Below are 18,260 nucleotides of genomic sequence, written 5' to 3'. Positions count from 1 at the left end.
ATGCCAGGGGAATGAATAAACGCTGTTTTTGAACAATAATTGTGTGAGTGTAGCTGATATTATTGCTTTCTTTCTGGCTGTCTGAGCATATCAAGGACCTTCCAGTGATTGAACCTATGCCAATAATTGGTCCAAACAGGGACAGATCCCTAGTCTTGTCTGTAGATTTATAGAAAAGAATAAGGAGTCAAATAGGAACCTGCTGTCATGGATCTGATAATGCTAAAGCAGAACTCATTTGAATAATACTTTAACAAGAGAAATCTCAGCTGTTGAGAGAATGTTCTGCTTTATTTCACCGGGACTTTGAATGTCTCTGATTTTCCCATTGCATTCAAATGATTCTGCGTTCTTTGGTCTACATAAGCAGGCTTGGCCTGTTGTTGGGAAGTACGCTTTCAATTTGACGTTTTCCACTAAGAAACCATTCTCTGCTATAGAGAACGTCAAAGAAACAGGCATCGGTAACCAGTTCTGAAAATTCACCTTTCTCTCCCCAACAGGCTTTGAATTGCATCATGGAAATGGTGGAGAAGACTAGGCGCTCCATGGCTGTTCTGCGGCGCTGTCAGGAGGCTGACCGGGAGGAGCTCAACTACTGGAAGAGGCGGTGCAGCGAGAGCACAGAGACAAGGAAGGGAGGGAGTGAATTCATCTCGAGGCAGCACAGTCCCGGGAGTTCTGACTCCATCAACAGTGGTAAGAGAGGGAGCCAACTGCTGCCACATAGTTACAGGGCGGCTTACTGGTCACTTGAGGCTGTGGTTCCACAGCAGTGTCCTCCAGATTTGGGGGAGACTTAAACCTAGAGACTAAAAAAAGTTCTCTTTGGTTCATCGGATGTGTCAGATCTAAAAGCAGCAGAACGTGAAATATTGCATGGCAACATCCGGTTGGATCAAGTGCTCTGAAACTTACATGTGTCAGTGAGTGACTGGAGGAAGAATACATTGTTCGTATGCTCTGAGACTGAAAGGGTTTCTCCAGACTAGCCTTTGCCCTACTTTGAGAGTATCCTATAGATTTGAAAACCAAGTTGATGTTGAGTTTCAGGTGCACCCCAAAAATAGAGAGTGCTTTTTTAAAAAAAATTTTATTGGAAGCATGGTGAACTTTTAGCTGCCTGTAATTCTGAAATGACTTGAGCAGCTTCCCCCAAACTTTGCAAAAATTAAAATTTCTCTATTGAAATTTCTCTTTAGAAACATTTTGGGAGGAAGAGGACTGAGAATAGAGTGCAGAATGGTTGCAGCCATAATTATGAAACAAGTACTAATTGGCACCCTGATATCTCGGAAAGTGCCAAGGAACTGTAGGGCTTTGTTGTAGAAGCAGGTTTTCATTAGGAAGAAATCCTTTTCATTCAATCTGTTTAAAGCCATGAAGAAGGTATACCCTATGAATGGCCACTCTTAATATATTGGAAGTACAGTCTTTAATGGCATGCCAGGAATTATTATTCTGCTCTGCTCTACTCTATCCTTAGAAATAGCATTGTGGGCTTCTGTGTTTGTCAACCAAATTCCAGATCACGGGTGCTTAAATTACAAGTAAAAAAAGTGGGTTGCTTTTTGTTTTCTCTACCTGCCTGCCCTACAAACTTACCTGGGGCTCTGAGAGTCAAGCTGGACTCATCCATTCATTTCTTTGCCATACGTAATAAAGATTCTGCAGGACAAATGTTCCCTCAAGGACACCTGTGGAGCCCTGTTGCCTTCAGTTGAGTTTTTACAGGTTGAACCGACCAGAGCTTAGCAAATAATTCTGTTGACAGCACAAAAGAGGCAGAACCCAGTTCCCTCTTTCTTATCGATGTTGATTCTAACTGGAGCAGCAAAGTGGTAAAAAGTCACTGGAGTCAGCAGATGGTAATGAATACACAGAGGGAGCAGATCGGTTAAGTACAGGGAATACCACTGAACGTCATTGCTTCTCAGAGTATAACAGCCTTTTAAAGCTGCTCAGGACAAAGGTAGCTACAGCACCAAGGTGTTAAAAATGACTTAAAAGAGCAGGAATCTTGTTGAATTCTCCCTTAACAGGCTGTAATATCAGGGACTGTAATACCGGTGTGTTTGAGCTAGAGGGTGCAGTTAGATCAAAAACCTCCATGTCAGTGAAATAGCTGGTGTATACATTGCAGAGTTTTGTAAGAACCTATGGAACAACAAACTCTGATATTTCTGCCTTTTCCATTACCGTTTGACTTAGTTTAGTTTAATTTTTCTGAAGTCATGTGAACCTTTAGAAAAACATATTTTTAAAAAACAGACCAGAAAAGATTGTGTGTAAAAAGCCATACTACTAGATTTCTAAAACTTTTCCAGTGGAAATATATTTTAAATTGCTGAGATCACGTGATACCAAATAAAGATACCGTTTACCAGCATCTGTCACATTATATCTCACTGAGTGTAGTATCGGGTGTGTTTGTACACCTATAGCTTTAAGAGATGCATAGTTTGTATTTCAGTTTTAGTCTGGGAGTTGCCTTTGGGATCTTTGAAAATGAAAAGTGCTGTATTTAATGTAATACATTGTTAGTATAGATTGATCTTCACAATCATTGCACACAGCAGATGTTTGATGAGGTATATTTATAAATATAGCCTGTGATTATAAAGTATCGGAAGATGGAAGTGGATTACACTGTGCAATAAATCATGCAGGACGCTAATTAAAAGTTCATTTATCATCTTGCCATTTGATGAATGGTCTGAGCTGCAGAAATCACTTGCTTGGGTTTTAGCTATTAAGCCTATCGTGGTCCCTTGGTGCTCTAGCTAGGTTTATAGACACTGTCTGCAGGTTCTCATAGCTTTCCTGCAGGGTTTGGAATGGCTGTTTAAGCAAAATAATTCAAGGAGAGGAGGCACTGCTGATCCGTCAATGCATTCCTTGTTTCCACAGATTCCCAGCGGGAATTCAGCAGCCGGTCCGGGACAGGCTATGTTACTGAAGAGATATGGAAAAAAGCTGGTAAGTATTTGTAGATGGTCACTTGATAGAGTTACCACAAGCTTAAGGGATAAATGCAGATGGGACACAGGGCCAGATGCAAAGTCATGCTTTGTAGAAAAGCATCTTGAATGTGTGGTTCCTTTCCTGGCTGGCTGGTTATATGCTGACCTAGATTTGCAAAGAGGCATGCACCTGAGCTGAGCACACACTTGCTGTGTGTGTGCAGTTTGGGAGTTTGCGTGCCACACTGAATGCATGCCCGGACCCAGAAGTATAAATACCTGGGGAGACAAGCTTGGGAAGCTGTTGGAGACGCACTTGGGAAAACGTAGGTGTGGACTTGATGCGCCAACAGCTGAGTGTGGAGGTTTGGAGTAATACATTGGGGAAACAAATCCCATTGCAATGTAACGCAGCACCATTTCATCTAAACTAATCTGGGTCCCTCCATTTCTTGGGCCTTCAATCTGCGGGGTGTTTTTAGCCCTTTTTTGCCTCTCTTGACCTACTCCTGTCTGGATTTCCAATACTCTTGGTTTTCAGTGGCTATGAGCTGATAGGCTAATGACCAGAAGTAGTTGGCATCAGGGCTGGTCAGAAGGCTGTGTAGAACCAGATGGTGGATTTAGACTGGTTCCCAGTAGGTAGGCTTATCCTAGTAAGCATCCTAACAGTTGGCAGTAACTAGGCACCCTTGTTGTTGGCCTCAGCAGAGCAGCCATAGATTGACTTGCCCGTGGTGACTGAACTCCCCTCTCTCCCTAGAGGTTGTCTCTTCAGCTCAAGGGTGAGGTTCATTGGCACTTATCTGCTTATTGTCTCTTTAGTATATCCACCCTAACATTGAATGGTGCTGCCCGGGGGGATTTTTCTTCCCAGTCTCACTCAGTTATCTTTGTCCGAGGCTTGTTTTGCCAGTGAGACTGTTGTTTTCTTCCAGAAGAAGCCGTGAATGAGGTGAAGCGCCAGGCCATGTCTGAGGTGCAGAAAGCTGTGGCTGAGGCAGAGCAGAAGGCATTTGAAATGATTGCATCCGAGAGGGCCCGCATGGAACAAACCATTGCGGATGCAAAGCGTCAAGCTACAGAGGATGCCTTCCTAGTGATTAATGAGCAGGAAGAATCTACAGAGGTAAGAACCCATGGCCGTATCCCTGCAGTCTGGGTTGGGAGAACGAATGGGCAGTGTTCTAGGGTGAGATATAGTGCCCAGTTCGCAGTGGGCGTTGGGCTCTGAACTCCCGTTTTGTTTCTTTGACAGTGGGATCAATTTAGAAATGATTCCATTGGGCATGCTGTGAAACCTGTGTAAGAGGCTACCTCGTGTATGTGAAAATAGTGTTGAAGGGCCAGTGTGTATGGGGATCCTGAGTCGGAGCAGCGCCAGAGTAGCTACACCAGATTTATCCCAATACAAGAGGAAAATCAGAGCTGTTGAATACAGTTCTGTTCCACGTTCCTCTGAGTACAGCCACTCTTTCGCAACTGGCTTTGTTTCAGTCCCTGGAGAGATTTTTTTTAAAAGTTGCTTTTGTTTTTCTTAATGACTTTAAAATAATAATAAATACCTAGCTCTTATTTAGTGCTTTTCATCTGTAGTTCTCAAAGCACTTTAAAGAAGGAGATCAGGATCGTTACTAGGGTGACCAGATGCTCCAATATTATCGGGACTGCCCTGATACTAGGGGCTTTGTCTTACACAGGCAACTATTCCCCGCCCCCCCCCCCCCCAAAAAAAAAAAGGGGGAGAAAGAAAGAAAGTGTCCCTGATTTTTCATACTATCTGGTCACCCTAATCATTACCCCCATTTTACAGATGGGGAAATGAAGGCACTGAGAGGGGAAGTGACTTGTCCATTGTCACTCAGCAGACTAGTGGCAGAGCCAGGAATAGAACCCATATCTCCTGAATCCCAGCCCAAGTACCCTATCCACTAGGCCACACTGCTGCCCAAAAGACAGGCAACATCCTAGCTTGATGCCTCACTTAATTCCAGATGGGCATTCAGAGACTTACATGGCTCTTTATATAGCAGTCTGTAAGTGTGTGTCCATGCGTCCATCTGTCTGTGCAGACCAGCGTGGTGAATATCCTCTTGGATATTGGGGTTTGTGTTGTCTTACAAAACACATGCTGCATAACAGATTCCGTCTGAGATAAACACTGAACTGCGCTCCACGTATAGCCCCAGTATTTTTCTCATTCGTGAAAACTCGTAAAGCCGAGTGGAGCATGAGCAATCTTGAGCAGGTCAGTGCAAAATTTTAATTTGATCCTTCCAGGACTCAAAAAACCCACAAAATATACCCAAGAGGGTACTTTCATGTTTTCTAGACAATGACGTTTGATTCCTTCAGAGCTAGTGGGCACTGACTGGTAAGGATAGACTTTATGAAAATGAATTATCACCTTCCTCATTAATAAAGCTTTACGTTATTACAGAGGAGATGTAGTTTATTTGCCTTTTCAGTTCCCCTCATCTTAAGTAAAGAAAATAGCTTGGTCCATTCTTTTTCTCACAATGCTTCACTATTAAGATTGGATCTATTGTAGGGGAATATTTAACTATAGTGCTAACACTGTTTTCCCTGATCTCTGTCCATCACTGGCAACAACTCTGCTGTCCTCCCCATCATTCAGTGGCTCAGCTTTGGGGTTATCTTGGACTCCTCTCTCTTTCTGTCCTTGTCTCATCCAGGCTCTTGCCAAATGACATTCCACCATTTTCCTCCTGATGCTGATTTACTTAACCCTGTCCTTCCCCTCCTTAGTGGGCCCCTTGAAGTGTGTTGTGCATGGTGAGTAAGGTCATGGGGTTCTGTATGCATCTGTATGGAGCTAATGGAGCAGGGAAACTAGTTTAACACTGAAAACAACAGGAGATGCACGTGAGGCATGGAGGAAAAAAGACTGGAAAGGGGAAATCCCAAAGATACTCTCTCTCTCTCTCTCTCTTTTTTTTTTTTTTTTTAAAGAGGACTCTTAAGATTCTCAGCACTAACCTAAGAATATCAGAATGACCATATTGGGTCAGACCAATGGTCCATGTAGCCCAGTCTCCTGTGGGAGTGTACAGAATGTGGCAATTTTAGAGAGATCCACTCCTGTTTTCCCCTCCTGGGTTCTGGTAGAGGTTTAGGGTCACCTTGAGCATGGGGTTGCATCTCTGACCATCTTGGCTAATAGGTGTTGATATACCTATCTTCCATGAGCTTATCTAGTTCTTGTTTGGACCCAGTTATATTTTTGGTCTTCACAACATCCCCTGGCAATGAGTTCCACAGATTAATTGTGTTGTGTTGTGTGAAAAAGTCCCTCCTCTTGTTAGTATTAAATTTGCTATTAATTTCATCAGGTGACTCCTGGTTTTTGTATTGTGTGAAAGGGTAAATAATACTTCTCTATTCACTTTTTCCACACCATTTGTGATTTTATAGACCTCTGTCATCTCCTCCTTGTCACTTTCCTAACTCTAAACTGAACAGCTATAATCTTTTTGTCTCCTTGTGTCAAAGCTGTTCCGTACCCTTCATCATCTTTGTTCCCTTTCTCTGAACCTTTTCCAGTTCCCCTATGTCCTTTCTGAGATGGGGTGACTGAAACTAGACACACTATTCAAGGTGTGAGCGCACCATGGATTTTATATAGTGGCATTATATTTTCTGTCTTATTTTCCATCTCTTTACTAATAGTTCCTAACCTTTTGTTAAGCCGTTTTGGCTGCTGCTGCTCTTTGAGCTGAAGTGTTCAGAGAACTATTCCACAATGACTCCTAGATCTTTCTTGAGTGGCAACAGCTAATTTAGAAGCCAGCACTTAACTGTACATCTTAAGAACTGAAGTGGGTTTGTGATATGAAGAGGGGTGGTGGTTGTTTTTTTAATGAATACACAGTCATTTGCAAAGTCATGTCAGAAAGACTAGTGGCAAATATAAATTGCTTCATTGCACTGGGAAAGTAAGAAGGAAAGGAGCTGTGCTCCTGTCTTGTTCACTCGTTAAGGTTATGAAATATTACTGCTCAAATGAATAAAAGTAAGGTTCCTATAGCTCTTGTTATTCCAAAGGATCCCAAAGCACTTTGCAAACTCTGGAATGAACATGTGTGTCCACTGATCTGTCTTTGTTTTTTTCCTATCCTTGTTTGCCCAACAACAGTTGCATTTCTGGAGCATCGCTGTGTTGGTGTTTCTGGTTTGTTTTGGCTCTGTAGTTTCTGGGGCAGGGTATGGTGAGCACATGGAGTTTGTTTTGCTGTGAATTGTGGAGACCAGCAATAGCCCCCTTGCTCTCATTATTTCAGGGGTTTGTGTGGTACCATGACTGTCTGAGTCTGGGAGGGAATGAGAGAGACAAGATGCGGGGGGGAGGGATAGCTCAGTGGTTTGAGCATTGGCCTGCTAAACCCAGGGTTTTGAGTTCAATCCTTGAGGGGGCCATTTAGGGATCTGGGGCAAAAATTGGGAATTGACCAGGGGGTTGGACTAGATGACCTCCTGAGGTCCCTTCCAACCCTGATATTCTATGAATAGCTTTTATTGGATCAAATTCTGGGAGAAAATAGCAGTGCCCTCCCCATCTGCTTGTTCAGGTCTCGGGCATCAAGAAACAAGAGTTCCCATTCCAAAGCATAGAAATACTGGTCTCTCTTGTGATTATGGTGTCTTTCATTGATGTAGATGGAATATGGTGTGGTTATGTGGTTTGTGAGGATACTGAGTTAGCAGCCTGCAAGAGGCCTGTTTGGGCAACTCTCCATAAGGAGGCAAGCCGCACTGATGGCACCAGTAACCTCATTCTAGGATCGTGCAGAAAACCCTCATGGTCCCACTGAAAAATATTGATGTAGCCCAAACTGGACAAGGTAGTTCAGATTCCTCCTCCAGGAATGTCTTGGTAATGTCCAATCTGCAGTGAATAAAGCCATCACTACTTCATGGAGGGTCACACAGTTCTACCAATCGCTGAGCCATGATTGGATAGTATTGCATGCCTGGTTCTGACACAGCTGGCTCCACCCAGTTCACAGGCATGCTTCAGGATGAAAAGAGCTATATATTTATTACATATTATTATGCAAGAAGACAAAAAAATTTAATATAGATAGATGTTTAGCCAAGAAATATATAAGGGCAGGGTGTAGCAGTCACTAAGCATTGAAGGATGCAGGTATCAAGGAGCGGGAGGAATTGGTTAACATGATACAGAAGTTATGAGATAAAATTAAGTAAAGGAATGATTTTTAGGCTAAATAGCAAGGCAGACTTTTTGCTAGTGAGATCTGTTTGAGTGATGCCCAAGGGAAGTGGCGGAAGCACCACCATGTGATACAGTTAAAACTAGATTCTTGAAACCGCATTAGAGCATAGAGCCGCAGGAAAACCCTGGACTGTCCAGCTAGCAGATCTTTTTGTCACTAACCTCTGTGATTCTTCTGTGGAGTGCATTATTCTTCAGCCACCACATTAAAAAGCTGTGTCATTATTCCAGCATATCCTGTAATCCATCAAATATGGTCGGAAGCAAACTATTTTAGGCAGGAGTGTCAGTGGCTTTCAAGCTGTGACTCAATTTCTCAGGCTTCACATGTCAGTGGAGTATTTTTCCACATTCTTCTTCTGGAAGATCGAGTCTCTCTCCTGTGTGTGTTGACTCTAGAGCAGTTCCGCTACCAATCAACTGAGTTAGGCTTTTTGCTACAAGCCAGCAAATTATTGCCAGGAGCAAATGGTTTTTGGTGCAGAACTGCTGAGCTGTGAGAGCTGCTAACATGCATCTTTCCGAGCTTCACGTGCGACATGCCACCAGAGAAACTCTCAAGGCTACTTCCCTTTCCTGCTCTCTTAGCAGCTTTTTGTGAGCATTGCAGAAGCGCGGTGGTTCGTGAAATACATCTTGCGGGGTGGGAGTAAGGGGGCACACGTGGAATCTGGGCAAAGCTGGTTTTTCACAGCAGACGTTGCTCTCCCAGCATGGTTTTGCTAATGCACAAGTCCAGCTGCAGAAAGCTAATCCTCCCGTTCCGTTTCTGTGACCAACTGCAGTCACAGCTCCCAGTTTTGGCCTTTTGCCCTTGTGCTCCTTACAAACCAGTCACAGATTGTAAACCCGCCAGCTGACATATCTTCCAGAGTCCAGAGAGGCTTTGCTCAGCTTCCCGACTGAATCTCACCCCCTGGGAACAGTTTCACCTGGTGGATAAGCTTTTAAATTAGCTTTTTCTTTTCCACATTAGCCCATTGAAACCTCTTGTGTGGATAAGCAGGATCGTAGGCAAATGTTGACTCTATGGGAGTGTTGTTGTAATCTCTGTGAAGAGCCCTTGGATAGTAAAAGAAAGCTGCTTAAAACAGGAAGTGAAAAAAATGTGTAGCAGCATTGTGCTCTGATTTCCTTGGGTGATGTTGCCTGCACTTGGGGTGGGATGCCAGTTGGATACAGTCTGGCAGGTTGTTGTCTGTTGGCGTGATCTGTTCCCTGGCTAGAGTGTGTGTGAAAGGGCTAGAAGTGGTGGATTTTTTTACATTTATTTCTTCTGGGACAAAGCAGTGCCTGCAAATCCTGCAAATGCCTAGTAAGCCCTGTCTTGCTGCCCTCCAAACTATATTAACGTCCTCGGGAAATATGTTTTAAAGTCAAGTGTTTTCTGCCTTGCAGAGCTGTTGGAACTGCGGTCGCAAAGCCAGTGAGACGTGCAGCGGATGCAACATTGCCCGGTACTGTGGCTCTTTCTGCCAGCACAAAGACTGGGAGAGACATCATCGGATCTGCGGACAAGGGTTACACAGCCAGGCCAAGCCGCTTTCCCTGCCAGCAGGGCGATTGGCAGCAGCCGCCGCCGCCAAACCAGCTGATGGGGTTCCAAGTCCTGCCCTAGAGAAGACCTCTGCAACGACCTCCCGATCCTCTACCCCAGCTTCCGTGACAACAATAGACACTAATGGACTCTAAATCTTTCCATTCAGTTCAGTAGGTTTTATACATTTTCCTGTTTTTAAACCTAAAATACACTTGCGCTCCACAGAAGGCTGTAAAAAGTCCACCAGCTACTCTAGAGCCCTGATGCTCCAGCTAATCTTCGTGAGGTTTTTTCCGTTTCATTATAATCCATCAGCAGTTGTTAAGAACCACATGCCAGCCTTGCCAATGGGACCTCAACACTGCTCGCTTTGAAGTCTTGGCGCCAGAGAGCACGTCACTTGGACCTTCAGGACTATGGCCTCTTCCTCTTTGTTTTAATTGAACTTCTTTGGGAAGGAGCTCCCATGTCCTGCCCTGACATGCAGGAGACTCCAGGAGAGCAGCACGCAGTATCCAAGGATGAAGTGTGGTGTTCTTTCTGCTGGATGGCCAGGCTGCCTGAGAAGCCTCCCCATACAACTCGCTGCTCCTCCTCTTTCATCAGATACATATTTTTCTTCTTCCCAGTTGGCTCTGTACTTCCTAACTCTCTGCAATGAACTGTCCACCCAAACTGATTTTCCTCGGGAGAACTTCTCATTCTCCAGCATAATGAGAAATAAGCAGTTTCTTGGTTACAGATGTCTGCTTTTCCCCACGTCTGAGCTGCAAAGTGACTCACTGGGATTGCAGGGGTTGGGCATTCCCTGGAGGAGAGGAGAATTGTGTTCTGTTGAGGTGGGAAGCTAAACAAATCTCTGTGCTGAGCGGGAACAGTTGATCTTTTTTATATGGCCCATTTTAAACCCTGTTCTCTAACTGGACAGTCCATTGTTTATCAATCAGCTGGGTTAGGAGCCTTCACTCTCCTTGTGTGCTGAATATTTCAGACCAAATCTCGACCTGTCATTGTGGCCTGTTGCCCCACAGGCTGGGTTGGGTTACTTCACTGTGCAGGAAAGATTTTTCCACTGCATGGAAACTCTGAGTTTTAGATTTGTTGACTTTTGTTTTCACCCTGTGAATCTCCTCCACACGATTGCAATGGATCATTTACAGCCTGTTCTTTCCAAGCATGTTGGCGCAACGATTTTAAAAAAAGTTTCAGAATTTTGCAACTAATGTCAATTTTTTAAACATCCAAGCCTAAATGGGATTACCAAAGCTCTGTTGTGTGCTGAACTCTTGGTTCCAGACCTATATTCCATGCAGAGAAGGGCAACCCCACCAAAGCACCTGGTTGCACTGCTCTAGATGACAGAATTCACTAGCAGTGCATTTATAAAGCAATGTATATCAATTAAAGCCGGTCTAGAGATAACTGCTCAGAAGGATGCAATCTAGTTGGGTTATGGCATGCTGAACTGGCTATTAGTAGGCTGGTTGGGCCTGAAGGCAATGTTCTAATCTGGTCCAGAGGGGAGGATTGGTTTGGTGCATGCAGAGAAACGCAGTTTGCCTAGAAGAATTTATTTTATGAGTCCCTTAAGAGCTTGTTATACGTGCAGCTAATGCAACAGGAATCGGAGCATGCTCGCTTTGGGAGTCCCACTGGCTTCTCATGCTGCTCATGAATAAGGGCTAGAGTATTGGCCCTTTACTGAGGTTTTGTTTTTGAGAGACTGTTCTTCTGTGATCTTTGGATTAGAGCCAAACAAGGCAAATAATTCCTAAATTATATTTGGTCACTTTTTAAAATGGCAGCTGATAATGAAGATGTAATTTACTATTCCTTGGGCTAGCGATGGGAACAGGCTTGCTGTCAACTGGATGTTGTTGATATGCCACGGTAACAAGAGCAGGTTAGCTCATTGATCTGGCTGTGGTCCTTAGGGAGCGTAATTTGGAAACTGCAGTCTCCAGTAATGAAGTGGTTAACTCACATGTCTTAAGTTTTAGCTCACAGGCAAAAATCTTCTCATTGCCAAAATTCCATATTAAGAATCTCTAGTTTTTGCCCTGTGAGAGATGGTTACTACCACAGTTCGGAGCCCGGACTCAGTCATGGCCTGTAGATACAGATTGCAGGTAGATGAAAGAGCTGCTTCTCTGGTACAGACTCTTCTGCTTCTTAAAGGAAGAACAGATCAGGATTGCAGGGTGCAGAGATAATTGTTGGCAGTATTCCTTACTTGTCTGAAGTCCTTCTCCATGGCTGTGTATGCCTGCCTCAAGTACAAGAGCTGGGGCCATCTCTGGGGTTGAGGCTGTTCCATAACCATCTGTACTAACCTCAGAGAACAGCTGATGCCTCCTGGATAATGGAAACCTATTTGCAAGCAATTCCTATTCTGTGTAAGGTTCTCATCTCTGTTCCCTTCATTCGCTACTGCTATCAGGATATTTCTGCAGAAACAGCATCTCAGGGGTGAAATCCCTCCAAAGTCCTGTTCTTCTCTTAAACTATCAGACCTTTCCAGTGATGATCCATTACCCATCAGCGTTGTACTGAGTTGATAAGGAACAGAGAGAAGCCACAGAGTATGTGGTTTTCATGAAAATATCCTTCATAACAGAGGACTGGATTCTGCAGTTCTTACTCAGTCAATGCACCCAATGGGAGGTTTGATTAAGGACCCTCTTGGTATAGTGGTAACCCTGAAAACCTTTTCGGTTGCCTCCGCTAACTAAATACCATTGCCTCAATGTTTGTAGTATCCTCTGTATTTAGCTACAAATACTGAAGTGGTACTAGTTAGTTGCCTAAGGGCAATCACTAAGATCAGACCCCAAAAAGGATGAGAGCAATACAGTGCTCTGAGGAATTATTTGTAAATAAACAGTCTTCCATAGTTTTCATTCAACTTCAATGGCTCTCTATGTATTAAAATAAAATTAACCCCAATGTAAATAAATGAAATACTAACAGTCATGATTAGAATGATTTTTTTAAACATGGAATGATAAATGTGAAATTCTGGTATGGGAAGACTTGTTGGATTGAGTTTTCTATATTTTTTGTCATTTAATTCTGTAATAGGAATTTGTTACTTAATTCCCGTGCATAACTTATTTAATGTACTGTATAAAGGAACCCAAACTGTTACAGATGTATTTAGTTTGTTCTACTCAAAGTAGTCAATAAAAAGACTATATTCATCTTACCACTCCTCCTTCATCTCTCAAAGGGAATAGAATTTTATCATGATACATGTAACAGGCTTAGATTCCTTGAGGTTTCTGTAGGAACAGTGCCTCACAGTCATGATAAAAGTCATGGCTAATAAGGGTTGTGGGAAATGAAAGCAATATGTCCACTTCAAAGCTGAGAAACCAGGCAGCCATGCCAATCTTCTGGCACATGCATGGAGCCCAAAATGAATCCCCAAAGTCAAATACAAATGCAGAATTCCAACCTGAGTCATGCACAGAGGGGTTTTTTTAAGTGGTTTAATTTTGGTACTCAGCCCAAGATGTTTATTGCAAAGGATATTCTCTAGCCCCAAAATTCCAGTGATCTAATATGAAATTCCCTCCCTGCTGTCTCCCCAGATTTACTGTCATATTCAACCTGCTGAAGTCTCAGTGTTTGAGGAGGAGCAACTAACATTTAGAAACAAAAATTGCTGCTTAAAGCTTGGCACAAATTGGTTTCTCTGACATTTTCAGTCACTTTAGTTTCACAGTCTGACATTTCTCTTGTAAGTAATTAGCAGAAAGCGAGGATGCCAGATTCCTGCTGGGATGGAGGTCCATTGTTACCCAAAAGAAGGGACTGGCAAGTCACTTCATCTTGCTGATCTTCCGTTCCTCACCTTTGACTGCAGTGAGATGCTGCAGAGAGCTTTGCAAAGAGATGCTTTGTTGATACGATTCTTGCTTTGAGTACAAGGGATCCTGGGTTCAAATCCCAGATGAGCCCAGTTAACCATTGGACCAATTTACCACGGTGTGTGGTGGATTCTCCATCACTTTTTAAATCAAGATTGGATGTTTTTCTAAAAGATCTGCTCTAGGAATTATTTGGGGGAAGTTCTCTGGCCTATGCTATACAGGAGGTCAGTAGATGATCACAATGGTCCCTTCTGGCCTTGGAATCTGTGACTCTCTTTTTTGCTTTTATGTAGATCTTCTTTTCTCCCATGGTTTGACTGCCTTGTCTATTTAGAATATAAACTCTTGAGGGCAAGGAACATCTCTTCCTGTGTACGTACAGTGCTTTTCATGCTGGAGCACTTATGTTGGTTGGGATGTCTAGAAGCTACTGTAAATAATTACAATAAGTACCTGCATTCCAGAATGGGATGTGGTTGCAAGGTGATGGGATATTTCAGGTAAATAATTCCTTACTTACAGTCTTTTGCAGTCAGAAGACCTGGTCCCCATGGACTGTATTGCATAAGGAGTACATCGCTCCTGAAATGTGATTGTCTCTGGGGTGGAACACATCTGACAGTGCGCACCTAATGATGGTGTGCTGCTGTTTAGGATAGGAAGTGAATGATAAATTCTCTATCTGATACTACAGGAGAGGATTTGGGAGGCCACAATCATCACCTTTGCATGCTCTCCGTCTTGGCACATATTCCAGCCATGGCTGAGGTTCGGTCTGGAGATTTGGATAGCTGTCTCTGCTATTCTTACATGCTGCATAATCCCAGGATTTCAGCCTCCAGGGCTCTGTCGGGCAATTTTTACAAACAATTAATTAATTTTGTTTAAATTAAATTCTAAACGTGGAGAAAAACATGCATTTGTATTTGGCAGCCAGTGTTTTACCCTGCTGGGCGGAATGCATTTTAATGCATTATTCACAACGGTAAAAGCTTAGACCATAATTTGCTCTAAACACAGATTCTCAGTGTGAATTTGCATCTATTCTTGGATTAAGTCTGAATGTTAAGCTGTTGCGTTCTCTAGAATGAGTGCAGTGCTTGTTCCTGCTGTAGGCTCGCTCGCTTGCTAGCTCTTTAATTGTGAGGCAACCCAAATTTCCAAAAAGCAAATAAGCCTGCTCTCCAACAAGAAACCTCTGGCCAGCCTGCTCTACCTTCTCTCACCATGGCATGTGGTCTGTGATCCACATTTCTTCTATTCATTCAGCAGAAAGGCACTGGCTACTGCTGTGAATGGTTCTTCGGCGAGTCTTGCTCATGTCCATTCCATGCTAGGCATGTGTGTGCACCATATGCACCGTTGCCGGAGATTTTTCCCTTAGTAGTATACACTGGGCAGGCTCTAGCACCCTCTAGCCATGCGCTTGTGCATTGGTATAAGGTGCACTGCTGGCCCCACACCATCTCAATTACTTCTTACTGCCTATGAGGGTTGCTGGAACACCCCTTCTTGCTTTGGCAGGGCTTCTTCCTAGTGGTTTTTGGACTTTTTCTACATTTGCAGTTAGTGTAAATAGTTCCTATCATAGAGGGACTTTGCCCCAGGGGCCGGGCATGCTCTGGGCTTCAAGCCTTGTGCCTCCTGTGGCAAGCCTGTGCTGGTGAATGACCCGCACTCGGGCTGCTTAAAGTGCCTGGGCGAAACTCACATGAAGAACAAGTGCCAGATCTGTCTGGACTTCAGACCGTGCACCAAATGTCAGACTGACAGCTATCCTCATGCAAGCCGCTCGGACGTGTCTCAGAGCCAAACCGCTGTGATTCGGCGCCGAGTACTTGAGCATTAGTGCAAAGCGTTTCCCTGGCACCGTTCTCCCTCTCCGAGGAAGAAGCATTAGAAGCAGCCCACGGAGAGAGAACGCTCACCAGTGTGGAAGAGAGACAAGCAGGGAGAAGGCAGTTTAGTGAGACCCATGCTGGGCCGCTCTTCTACCCCCAGACCTGCGTCAGCAACATCGACTCTACAGAAGGGCATTGAGCCCAGTGAGAGATCCTCTGCCAACACCAGGAAACCTGCACTGCGGTGCCAGCAGACATGGTACCATCGACCCCAGAGGCTTTTCAGGTAGCTAGGGACCTTCTCTCCTGGTCCCGCCAACCCCAATGGGGCATCTACGAGCTCCGGAAGCAGGAGGGAACAGGGTACGTTGGGCGCCTGGCACCATCTAGGGTCAAGCCCCACCTGATCCCAGCATCTTGATCTCTGGCACACCACTGGTTCCCGGAACCCCGGCACCATGTGGAGGTGGAAGCAGGTACCGCTCCACCATGGTTGCTGAGAGAATAGTCTTTGGCATCCAAAGGGGAATCTTATGTGCTGCCAAAAGCCCACCATCAGTACCCAGCTTATGTTCCACTAAGCGTCAGTGCTGGACCTCTGGCAGGCTCCTGGCCAGCAGGTCACTGGCCGATGCTGCCTCCCGGAATGATCCCTAGTTACGTCCTGAAAGTGGTCTGGCTGGATATTCCGTTTGTTCATTGCTGGCAAACTTATTACGACACCAAAGCTTTTGGCAACCACATGATCACTGGCCATGTAGCAGCATTCCTTGGTAAACACCCTTGTAATTTGTTGGTCTTCCATCCTAATATGTCCATACCAAGAAAACTGCCAAAATCAAACCAGTGCTGACGGAGGTAGTTACGGGATTCTGCTACAAATATCCTGAGTGCCGAGTGTGTCCTTCCACTTCATACGGAGCAGCTGACAAAGACACTGAGAATCGAAAATGTCAATCAGCCACTCTTCAGCCTTTCTCAGTGCCCATGTTTCATTGCCATGCAATAAAGAGAGTTGGCATAACTGTGGTTCCGTAGATGTGCAACTTCGTAGCAAGCCTGACGTCACAGCGTCTTCACAGAGGCCGCTGAAGGACTGGAAACACGGCAGCAGCTGCTTCTATCTGAGCATCCACATCTTTGGAGACTCCAGTGCAGAATAACACATAATAAAAAGTTGAGTTGGATCCATTTCCACAGGGAACTTCTTGACCCACTGCAAATATAATTCAGTCCTCCATTTGCCCGCCCTCCCACTTACAAGTGTGAAAGTTACACTGGCCTCCTGCCTGTCAGATTTCAAGCTACAGAGGTGCAAACCTGGCCAGTTCTCGCATGGGATCCTACCTTAATTCTCATCTGCCTACAGGCTTCCTCTATTTCACCTAACATACCTAAGTCCTGCCACCTCTAGGGCTTAAACACCAGTTCAGTCTCCTTTGCAGGTTTGGTCCTTGGCCTCTCCAGACACACCCCAAAGATGACAGGTGCTGTGATGGTTTGGTGTGGTGCCTGCTAGGTATTGGGTTCAGGTCACAGACTGCCACCAGTGTGACGTCGTTCGGGACCAGAAGTGCGCACTCGCTTACCCAGACCTGCAGAAGAGCTTTGTGTGGCTTGAAAGCTGGTCTCTTTCACCATCAGGGATTGGTCCAATAAAAGACATCGCCTCGCCCACCTTGTGTCCCTAATTAGCATAAGCATGTTAGCTAGCCCTGCAATTGTGCACAGCTCTGAATATATGGCCCTAAATTGCTCCTGAGCTGGGCCTGATTGGACCAGCACCCATCTCCCCTTCTTAATCCCTGGATCTAGCCATTATTGTAAAGATTTCCTAGCAGCAGTTGTACTCAGACTGTGACTGCCTTTCATCTTGCTTGTATCCTACCTCCTTTTAACTGGGCCCATAGAAATCCCATTGCAGGTTGTTGTTGGCCTTAGCCCCACCAGCAGGGAAAGGGTGGACATGTGGTTTGGGCACTGGATTGGGGTACAGGAGTTCTGGGTTCTGTTCCTGACCCAGGTGCCAACTTCCTGGTGACCTAGGGCAAGTCACTTAACGGCTCTGTGCCTCAGTTTTCTCATAGACAGAATGGGAAGAATATTGCTTCTTTGGTCTGTCTTGCCTATTTAGATTGTAAGCTCTCTGGGGCAGAAACTGGCTTTGATTGTGTGTGTGTGTGTGTGTGTGTGTACAGCATCACTCAGGGCATCAAGGCAGTACAGTAAGGACGTCCAGCGGTTAGGGTGGCAGTGGACGTGGGAGACCTGAGTTCAGGTCTGTCACAGACTTTGTGTATGACTTCTGGGCCTCAGTTCTCCATCTGTACAATGGGGGTCATTGCACTTCCCTACCTCAAGAGGGTGTTGTGGGGATAAAACCATTAAAGATTCATAGATTACGAGGACAGAAACATCCACTGTGGCCCCTAGCCTGACCTCCTGTATAACACAGGCCGGAGACCGTCCCTGAGATAACTCATGTCCGAGGTGCACTGTGTCAGCACCTTAGATAGAAAATACAAATAATTCACAATAAGCAGTTAGGACTATGGCTCAGCGACGGCCCCACCAGCTGTTTCTGAGGCAAATATGTCATTAGAAATACTGTGTGTAATACGTGTTGAGAGAGCCAGGGTGGCAGTTGGTTCAAACAAGTTCTGCATGTTCATTACCAAGTCCTTGAGTAATCCCAGACCTTTGTTAATGGTATATGTTGTGTACATCATTCGTCAAAGCAGCCGTTCTGCTCTCTGCTTTAATGAGGCTGCCTGCTTTCCAGAG

At 44.7% G+C, this 18,260-nt stretch overlaps 1 protein-coding gene across 3 annotated transcripts in view; it reads left to right on the top strand.

Moving 5' to 3' along the window:
- CBFA2T2 (CBFA2/RUNX1 partner transcriptional co-repressor 2) overlaps positions 1 to 12,894 on the top strand; it is a 96,451-nt gene extending 83,557 nt beyond the window's left edge. For 2 of the 3 annotated variants that reach the window (XM_074970327.1, XM_074970328.1), the window contains exons 8-11: positions 504 to 699; positions 2,911 to 2,979; positions 3,902 to 4,092; positions 9,619 to 12,894. In XM_074970327.1, the coding sequence (XP_074826428.1) occupies positions 504 to 699; positions 2,911 to 2,979; positions 3,902 to 4,092; positions 9,619 to 9,912 (750 nt within the window). In that variant the 3' untranslated portion in view covers positions 9,913 to 12,894. The remainder of the gene's footprint in view (positions 1 to 503; positions 700 to 2,910; positions 2,980 to 3,901; positions 4,093 to 9,618) is intronic. The other variant, XM_074970326.1, reaches the window with a different exon arrangement.
- The last annotated feature ends 5,366 nt before the right edge of the window (positions 12,895 to 18,260 follow it).

Source organism: Natator depressus, chromosome 13, assembly GCF_965152275.1.
Source record: "Natator depressus isolate rNatDep1 chromosome 13, rNatDep2.hap1, whole genome shotgun sequence".
NCBI classification, from domain to species: Eukaryota; Metazoa; Chordata; order Testudines; family Cheloniidae; genus Natator; species Natator depressus.
Note: the sequence above shows the minus strand (reverse complement) of the source record. Positions and strands in the feature narration are given on the sequence as shown.